Source organism: Octopus bimaculoides, chromosome 9 (assembly GCF_001194135.2).
Source record: "Octopus bimaculoides isolate UCB-OBI-ISO-001 chromosome 9, ASM119413v2, whole genome shotgun sequence".
NCBI classification, from domain to species: Eukaryota; Metazoa; Mollusca; class Cephalopoda; order Octopoda; family Octopodidae; genus Octopus; species Octopus bimaculoides.
This window is the reverse complement of record NC_068989.1, coordinates 10251058-10261640: the sequence shown is the minus strand read 5'-3', so window position 1 is coordinate 10261640 and position 10583 is coordinate 10251058. Positions and strand designations below refer to the sequence as shown.

Sequence of the window (10583 nt, the reverse complement as noted above, 5' to 3'; positions counted from 1 at the left end):
TCTTCAATTCTGTGTTTTTTTTTTTTTTTCTTTCAAACACATCACTTTGCTTCAGATAGAATGCTGTCTGACTATTAGAGTCTTGTTATCTCGCAGGAAGTTATTTGTCATGTTGAATGTGTTGAATGAAGACACTGCATGGAGTTAACGTAATTTGGCACCCCACCTCAATTCATTTGGTGCTCTAAATGATTAAAACTTTGAGCATGTGTGTGTGTGTGTGTGTGTGTGTGTGTGTGTGAGAGAAGGCTGGGTAGATATTGGAAAAAAGTTTGAGAGATTGCATTTCACTGTTTTACATGGAGTAATGGTTCTCAACTATTTTAAATCTGTAAAGCCCTTTCATTACTATTTTATCCTGATGAACCCCACCCCATTTCCGTTTCATGTTTAATAACTAGTGTTATCGATACTTCATTCAGAATTCCTATTTCGTTTTTCAATGTTCACTTGCATAGGTTTCCAATAGCATTCTTTGAGAGAGCCTGTTTCAGTTGCTGGCTGTGTGGTAAGAAGCTTGCTTCCCAACCACATGGTTCTGGGTTCAGTCCCACTGTGTGGCACCTTTGGGCAAGTGTCTTCTACTATAGCTTCAGGCTGACCAAAGTCTTGTGAGTGGATTTGGTAGATGGAAACTGAAAGAAGCCCATCGCATATATATATATATATATATATATATATATGTGTGTGTGTGTATGTGTATGTGTCCTCCCCACCATCGCTTGACAACCGATGTTGGTGTGTTTGCATCCCTGTAACTTAGCAGTTCAGCAAAAGAGGCTGATAGAATAATTCCAAGATTAGAAGGAAATATCATTTTATATGAGACTTTGCTAATAAATAGACAAATGTTGAAAAAAAAAAGAAAAAGAAAGGTGATTTTAACTCACATCATTCAATTATTAAACATTCATAATTAGAATGAATAAATAAAATTGAATATTAAGTATTTCTGGAATTTTGATTTACTGTTGGGTGACTTTTGGCCAACCCTATAGCATAGTGACGCATGTACATATTAATATCACCATCAGTTTAATTATGTTGAATCTGGTTAAACTGATCTATAGTTCAGCATCTTTTCACTGTTTATTTTCTTATGAAGTTTTGAGTATTTTGCTTTCTTTAATCGGAAAGATGTTGAACCTTCTTTGCTCTGATCAAGCCACTTCATTCCAGTTATTTCTTGCTCTATACTGATCCTGTATAACAAATGTGGTGTGCCCCTTGTGGCCAGCTATGATTAGGGAGACAATCCCTTCTAGATTTAGCTAAGTTGTAGTGGATTTCAAAGTCTGACATTTACGTCAAAGAGTAAAGAGAGTATACAGAATTTACACATTTAAAATTTTTTTTACACATTCTAAAGACCTCAAAGTTTCTAGATGTTGGTAGCCACGTATAGTGCTATTTCATCCTTTTCTGGAATCATCAGTATGACATAACTTGAGGCAAATAAACTTGGATAAACATTTTATGAAGTTAGACATTTCTTGTACATACTTTCCTGCTTGTGTCTTTTCTTCATTCAGCATGTTGTTGTTGTTGTTGTTGTTGGCACTCTGTCGCTTACGACATCGAGGGTTCCAGTTGATCTGATCAACGGAACAGCCTGCTCGTGAAATTAACGTGCAAGTGGCTGAGCACTCCACAGACACATGTACCCTTAACGTAGTTCTCGGGGATATTCAGCGTGACACAGAGTGTGACAAGGCTGACTCTTTGAATTACAGGCACAACAGAAACAGGAAGTAAGAGTGAGAGAAAGTTGTGGTGAAAGAGTACAGCGGGGTTCGCCACCATCCCCTGCCGGAGCCTCGTGGAGCTTTAGGTGTTTTCGCTCAATAAACACTCACAACGCCCGGTCTGGGAATTGAAATTGCGATCCTATGACCGCGAGTCCGCTGCCCTAACCACTGGGCCATTGTGCCACCACCCATTCAGCATGTACTCACACCAGTTTATACATGACAGCATACTTAGTGCAGTTGTACTAGCAAACACATTTTAAGTGTCCAGTTTTCTTTTTTTTTTAAAATTCTATGCTGAACCTTTCTCTCAAGGCTATATTGTACATTCAACTGATCATGCGCAATTCATTTGTGCTTTACCAATTATTTCAATTCTTCTGATTGTATAGCCCATTTTTCATTGTCATAAAATGTCACATACTTAACCATTCCACCTTATCCTCACTGTAGCGTGTTACTAGGTAACCTAGTACAAAACAGTAGCAATAAAGTTATATTGTCTTGTAGTTACTACACACAATTATCATTTTGAATTATTTTTTTGTTTCCTCTCATTTAATTGAATTATTCTCCAATGTATGATTATAAAAAGTGGAAAGAGTTCTCCCGACTCTTTGTTCTTATCTAAATATCTTTGTCTCTACATTTTTGTCATGTTTTGTGTTTTTAATATGATATTGATTTGAATCACATATTTGCCAAATGATGCTCATGTGTACTCATTGTTGTTTTTGCTTTTTTTTTTTGTAGGGTCGCCATACTAAAACTGGGCAACTCGCTGCTATTAAAGTTATGAATGTGACTGAAGTAAGTAAATCAGTTCAATTTATATTATTGTTTAAATTCTTCTCAGCTACACTACTATAAATGTAAAAAAAAAACAAAACCGCCTCATAACAAAACAAAATACACATTTACACTACTAGAAAAAAAAAGAGAGAAAATGTAAATCTTTTTATTGAGAAAAAAGGGTATTGTTTGTATCTTTTATTTAGATCAGTTTTTTAGTTTTTTTTATTCTAATTTAATTTTGTTTTATTTCTGATACGTTTATTTTTTCATGAGAAATGTAAACATTTTTGATATGGTTACTAAATTAAAGAATTTGACATGGGTATCAGTGTGTGTGTGTGTGTGTGTGCATGCACGTACGTGTGCGTGTATATATATATATATATATATGTATACTCACTTGTGTATGATTTTCTTTGCTATTTTTTTATATTTATAATATCCTTCATTTATTCAAACCAGAAAGAGCTGTGACATTTTGTATCCACTGTGCAAAATTCATTTACAATATCATTTTATAATCATCACCACACGTGAAGATTTATTGCTACATTTCTTATGTTATATGAAGCTGTGTGGCTTGGTGGTTAGGGTATTCGGCTCACAATCACAAGGTCGTGAGTTCGATTCCCGGTGATGCGTTGTGTCCTTGAGCAAGACACTTTATTTCACGTTGCTCCAGGCCACTCAGCTGGCAAAAATGAGCTGAGTTTGTGATGCAGCTTCAGTTTCCATTTGAGCTGAGTTTGTGATGCAGCTTCTGTTTCCAGTTGATCCATCCTACTTAACTTATGCCACTTGTCTGTAAATTACTTTTAAAATATTCTATAAGGATATGAACATCCAGCACTCTAAGACAGCTGTTATCATTTATTTGTTTTAGTCGTTGGACTGAGGCCATGCTGGGGCACTGCCTTGAAGAATTTTAGTCAAATGAATTGACTCCAGTACTTAGTACTTATTCTATCAGGCCACTTTTGCTGAATTGCTTAGTTATGGGGACATAAACACACCAACACTGGTTATATATATATACATATATATATGGGAGAATATACAAATAATAACAACAGACGAGGACAGGTGGTGTAAATAACAAAAGTATATATTAGTATGACGCTCGGGAATACGGAAAGTCTTTGACGTTTCGAGCTACGCTCTTCAACAGAAAGAATACGGAGACAAGGAGAAAAACACGGAGAAAAAAAATTGAATAGTGTTCAGTCAACGGTCAATCATAATAATATATATATATATATATATATATATGTGTGTGTGTGTGTGTGTGTGTGTGTGTGCTAGTGGCATGTAAAAAGCACCATTCGAACATGGTTGATGCCAGTGCTGCCTGACTGGCTCCTGTGCCAGTGGCAAGTAAAAAGCACCGTTCGAGTGTGGTTGATGCCAGCGCGGCTGGACTGGCCCCCATGCCAGTGGCATGCAAAAATCACCCACTACACTCTCAGAGGGGTTGGCATTAGGAAGACCATCCAACTGTAGAAACATTGCCAGAACAGATTGGAGCTTAGTGCAGCCTCCTGGTTTGCCAGTCCTCAGTCAAACTGTCCAACTCATGCCAGCATGGAAAGCAGACGTTAAAAGATGATGATGATATATGTATATAAATAAACTTGTTACCAGTTCAAATATGGTTGAGGCATATTCAGACCCACAAGAAAGCTATTCACTGTATATTGTCATGGAGAAAATCTCTTTGCTGTAAAGAGAACGGTGTAAACATATCAAGTCAGCTCACAGCGCCCCCTAACCGGACGGTTGGATGCATGCATTTCAGAGTGCTTATCTCCTCTTTAGGAACAGACACCGGAAAGATGGATGCTATGAACTGACAGAGGAGGCTGGTCCCTCTTATGATATTCCCGTCGTCCTTCAGTGTGTGTATGTATATATATGTATATATACATATGTATATATATATATTTTCCATTAAATAAAATATTTAATTCTATCAAGAAATGCATACACTTTATATGGAAAAAAATTTCATTAGTATTTTTTTTATTGAATCACATATTTGCACTCTGTTAAATAATATGAAATGTTCTTAAATTAAGTGTCCATTTTTGTGGCTTTATTATTACTGTCAATAATTAAAATTTTTTGTGTTTAAACTTACTTCATTTAAAAGAATAAAAATGAAATCTCATTTTAATTCATACATAGTTTAAAGCATAAATAACTTATTAAAATGGAAATAATTATCATATAATAATCTATTTAATCTCGTCTCTAAACAAAGTGATGCAACTCTGTGTGTGTGTGTGTGTGTGTGTGTGTGTGTGTGTGTGGTATGTTCCTGTAGTTGCTGGTTGTTATATAAAGTTTGTTTTAGGGTCTGGCAGCAGACAGACTGCTGCCATACTACAGGAATGTTGAAGGAGTTGAGTTGGGTGCACAGGTGCAGATCACAGCTGATGCATAGATAAAATTACCATTTCCTCTCATTTTTATCATCAGATATTTGTATTCACCTTCTTTTCTGTTCTTAATCTTCTAATACTATCAGTTTCTGTTGTTATTATTAGTATTATTAAAAAAGGCAGTGAACTGGCAGAATCGTTAGTGCACTGGGCGAAATGCCTGCTGCCATGTTCTGAGTTCAAATTCTGCTGAGGTCAACTTTGCCTTTCATCCTTTTGGGTCAATTACATAAGTACCAGTTACATACTTTGGTTGATGTAATCGACAAATCCCCACATTCCCCAAGCTGATGTGTGGCAAAAATTTGAAATAGTTAAGGTGGTGAGCTGGTAGAAGCGTTAGCATGCTGGGCGAAATGCTTAGCGGTATTTCGTCTGCCGTTACTTCCTGAGTTCAAATTCTGCCGAGGTCAACTTTGCCTTTCATCCTTTTGGGCTCAATGAAATAAGTAAATGAGTGAAAATAATAAAATCAGAACAATAATAAATGAGTGAAGAAAAAAATACATAGTGCGTGTGTTTATTTGGCAAAAAAAAAAAGAAGAAAATGACCATCCCAAAATACAATATTACTATTATTATTATTATTATTATTTATTTTTTGTCATTAAGAAGTGATAATGTAAAACCGCCCAACAAGGTAGAAGGTTCCTTTTAGGTCTGTTATGACAGACTCATGGCTAGAGTTTAACCTGACCCCCATGGCATATGTACAGCTGAGGTTACAATGTTCCCTCTTGCACAGGACACTGGTCTGTTGCAGGTTTAACTTCCCATCTATTACTATAACTTATTTTGCAAATTAGTGAACTGGAGCAATGTGAAACGAAAGTGTTTTGCTCAAGAACACAACACACTGCCTGGTCTGGGAATCCAAATCATGACCTAATGCTTATGAGTGCAACATCTGTATCACTAAACCCTGAGCCTTCACAGAGGGTCACTTAATTTCCTTTAAATGGGACAGTCTCTCGTGTCCTAGTGGCATTAGAAGGTGCATCTAGTACAGAGTAAAGTAGTTGTGATAAGAAGGGCATCTGACCATAGAAAACTTGTTAAAAATATTATATATGGGACAGGGACTCGTCAAGTAACATTGCAGACTACCATCTAGGGAGGCAGTAATTCCAAATGAGAAATGATGCAGAGTAGAGGGCATCCTTTAGCTTCCCCTACAAAGAAAGTCCTGCCTAAGGCCAATGGTGTGATAAAGCATGTTCTTATAAAATACGTAACACCAAAGTTGTTTGGTTTTCTGTTACTGTGTATGCTGGATGACAGGGACTATAATGACCCCACTCAATCCATATCGGCTTGGTAAAGTAAGATGTAAAAAAGGAGAAGTAGAAGAATGTGTGTATGTATGTGTAAGTTCAACTTTGTATTTCATCCTTTTGGGGTCAATAAAATAAAGTACCAGTGAAGTACTAGGGGGCCAATGATATCAACTGAACCTTTCCCTAAAAATTGTGTACCTAAATCAGAAACTGTTTATTCTTTTTTTTTCAAGAATTTTGGTTATTTAAAAAAAAAAAGTTATTTGTTTATATCTATATAGTTACTTTGGTAATGCTGGTTGTGTTAGAAGTGCTGGTGGGTGTCTCCATTACAGTGTTTTTAATTCATCATCATCAACAACAACAACAACAAGCCTGTTTTTCCATGCTTGCGATGGTTAGACTATTGTGAAATTTTTAGCCACTTGGGAAAGTGTCTTGGCTAGGATTGCTTGTTACTATTCGGTAGGAAGTATGGCGTGTTAAATCAAATCACGTTAACCTGGAACACTCCCAACTTGTGAGAAAAAAAAAAAAAGAAACATCAACAAAAAAAAAGTAACAATATTTTCGCCTTCAAACACAAAATTCTCATAGTCAAAAAAAAAGAAATAAGACGTAATTTTGTTTTCTTTTGTGATCTGATGGGAATGTGTATTTTTAACTTACTATAATATTTAGATCACATTTTTGTTTGTTTATCATAAATCCCTGTTACCGCTTTGATATTTCATTAGTTTTCCGTTAGTTATCTATGGGCTCAATGTAATTATTTGTTCAGTCAAATATGTAATCAAATTCTGTGGAAGCATAACGACCAAGTGAATATTGTATGTTCATTCATAGATCTTCGGCAGGAAAGTCTCCGCAGGCGTTACATTGTGTGTTTAAGAACTACATAAAAATTCATCGGTGGAAGAAAGATATGTAAATTTACGATGCATTCCACATTTTGTTCTTGCTGTTCAGTGAGTGATGAGTGATTGGGTGGGTGTGTTAATGCAGGTCATGGTCACTGCTTTCTTTCTTTTTTTTTTCACTCTCTTAATAAAAAGACCCCCCCCCCCCAACCAGGCATGGCTATGTGGTGACAAAGCTCAGTATGCAACCATGTGGTTTTGGGTTTGGTTCCACAGCATAGCACCTTGGGCAAGTGTCTTCTGCTAAGGCTCCAGGTGAATAAATTTGGGAGATGGAAACTGCGTGGAAGCCTCATGTATGCAGGCACATGTGCATGCACGCACACACACACACACACATGCACACACATACATAAATGTCTGTCTGTGTTTGTCCCCACTACCACCATTTGACATAAGGATCTAGTAGAATAAATATTAGACTTTTAAGAAAAATAAGTACTGCTTGTGCACCAGCATGGCTGTAGTCCACTGACTGAAGCACGTTAAATAAGATTGCTGTCCAAGAATAAGTACATAGCCATTTTGGAAATGTCTGAGACTGGCGTTTTATCCAGTAAGACATTTATATCTTATCCACTGAAAACCATCATCATCATAATCGTTTAACATCCGCTTTCCATGCTAGCATGGGTTGGACGGTTTGGATGAGGACTGGCAAGCCAGGAGGTTGCACCAGGCCCCAATCTGATCTGGCAAGGTTTCTACAGCTAGATGCCCTTCCTAATGCCAACCACTCCGAGAGTATAGTGGGTGCTTTTTATGTGCCACCAGTATGAGGGCCAGTCAGGCCGTACTGGCATCAACCATACACAAATCATGCTTTTTATGTGCCACCAGCACAGGTACCAGTCATGCGGTACTGGCATCGGCCACAACAATGATTTCACTTGACTCAACAAGTCTTCTCAAGCATAGTTTATTGCCCAGTGGGCTGGTTATGCGACACTGACATAAGCCACAGCTACGGTCTCACATTGCTTGCTGGGTGATGAAGTTACGTATCAGTTCTTGAAATCCCTCAGAGTTTTGGTACCATTGTTATTAATTTATGAATTCTGGATCCCAAAATGTTGTGTATAGAATTAATGTCTTATGAGTGAAACAATGGATATTATACAATCTTAACACTAGGAAATTAAATTCAACAATTCTAGTTTTAAGTTTTCGTCTCTAGCATTTAAATAATCTCGATATCTTTCACTTGCCTCAGTCATTGGTGTGCAACCATGCTGGAGCACCACCTTGAAGGGTTTAGTCAAACAAACCAACCTCAGTACCTATTCGTCTTAAACTTGATGCTTATTCTGTTGTTCTCTTTTGCTGAACTGCTAAGTTATGAGGATGTAAACAATCCAACAGTGGTTGTTAAGCAGTGAAAGGAAAATACAAAACACACATACACATACATACACAGTTTTTGTTCACCAAATTCACTCACAAGGCATTGGTGGGTTCAGGGTTATAGAAAAAGCTCTTACCCTAAATGCCGTGCAATGGGACCGAACCTGAAATCACCTGGTTACAAAGCAAGCTTCTTAACCACACCACCATGCCTGCATCACTTATTTCTTACAATTCTGTCTTCTATACTTCTTCTTTGTCTCTCGGAGCTGTTTGATATTCCATTTTTATAATAATTAAACAGCCAAAGAAACTGCTGAAGGTTATTTTAGTTTACAACATTACAGTAGTTAAGTTGTCCAATGAAAAGACAAAAAAAACAAAAAAAAACTCCTTCTTAATATGATAATTATGTAGCAATCTCTGAATCATACATAAGTGGAGTCTCAGCATGGCCGCAGTCTAGTGACTGAAGCGAGTAAAAGATAAAACATAGAAGGACACAATCTTTTTAAACTGGTGAAAACACCAACCTAAATACATAAACACAAATGTGTATCCATGTTTGCATGCATGCATGCGTGTGCACACACACACACACACACACACACGCACGCATTATTGAACACACATACTCAATGTATGTGTTTTGCTTATTCACTGGTAGGCTGCAATTTGGCACAGTGTAGATGACTCCATCAAAGCACCTGAAAGCCATAGATAGATGAGACAACTCACCCAAATACCATTCAGGAGTGATGGATACTGGTTTCGTCATTTTTGTGGTTTATCAGTATCACATGCCTGAACTGAGAATTGGAGGCGAACTGAATCACCAGTCCATGACTAATCAGCGAATAGTGTAAAAAAACTATATGCTGGTTTGCCTGGACGGTGCATTTGTAAGAATAGATTGAAATATAAATTAAAAGCAGCACTAGGGTTGTAAACATTTTCGAACACGCATACTTATAGCAGGATCAAACCTGGAACCACATTGTTTTTTTTTGTTTTTGTTTTTTATGCTGTTTTTTTTTCTCTATGATTGTCTTTCCTTTGTAATTCTAGAATTGAAGGCACATATCAATAATGATATGAAATAGATGTGATTTACTCCCCCCACCACCTCCTCCAATTACCATCAATCATATTTGGTAAAACATTAAATAAATTGTTATTGACTTTTTCAGTCTAGATCTGCAGTGCTAAGTGTTGGATAAAATAGCTTTAACAACACCAATGGCAATATCCTCATTTTCCAATATGTCTTTTTGTTATTTTTCTTTTTGTTACCCAAGCAAATTTGTCAATATTTAATGTGTGTTTGAAAAAAAAAAAACAAAAAAAAAACAAAAAAAACAACGAAATAAAGAAATAAATTTTGTCTGAATCTATAATGGTAACTAATGATAGAGATCTCAATTTTTTCAATTCAAATATTTTAATATTTTCAATTGCTCTTTGATATCGTCTCTTTTCTTCACAAAATTCTTTAATTATTTATACTGAAAATAAACTAAAATTTTACAAATATATATAAAATTTTAGTGTTATGTGTGCATGCATGTGTGCATGCATGTGTGCACATACATACATGAACATACATATAATTATACATGTAATTTATTTATAATACACACACATACATACATACATATACATACATACTAAACTAAAAGTTTATATATCATTTTAGTTTAGTTTAGTGTGTGTGTGTGTGTGTGTGTGTGTGTATATATATATATAAATTATATGTAGCACTTAAATTTCTGACATAAATCTCAGTCAATGGTTCTGAAGGATTATAATATATGATAAAAGAAAAAATAATAAAGAATAAACTGTTGTTTACTACGTTTGTGTGCAACAATTTATATATCTATTAATTTTAGATTTTAACAGCTTTTTCTTTGTCATTTTTGTTTTTGAAAGACAAATTGCTGAGTTATCAGCTTTTATGATAAATTGCTCATATAAAAGTGGAAGTTTAATAATAGTTTTTCAAAATTGCTATGCAACTCACCCCTACGAGCAAACCTCTTCCTCCCCTACCGTTCT

At 35.9% G+C, this 10583-nt stretch overlaps 1 protein-coding gene across 5 annotated transcripts in view; it reads left to right on the top strand.

Moving 5' to 3' along the window:
- Window positions 1-10583, top strand: part of LOC106871661 (mitogen-activated protein kinase kinase kinase kinase 4-like) — a 277960-nt gene that overhangs the window by 103578 nt on the left and 163799 nt on the right. For all 5 annotated transcript variants that reach the window (XM_052970406.1, XM_052970404.1, XM_052970405.1 and 2 more), the window contains exon 3: window positions 2502-2558. In XM_052970406.1, the coding sequence (XP_052826366.1) occupies window positions 2502-2558 (57 nt within the window). The remainder of the gene's footprint in view (window positions 1-2501; window positions 2559-10583) is intronic.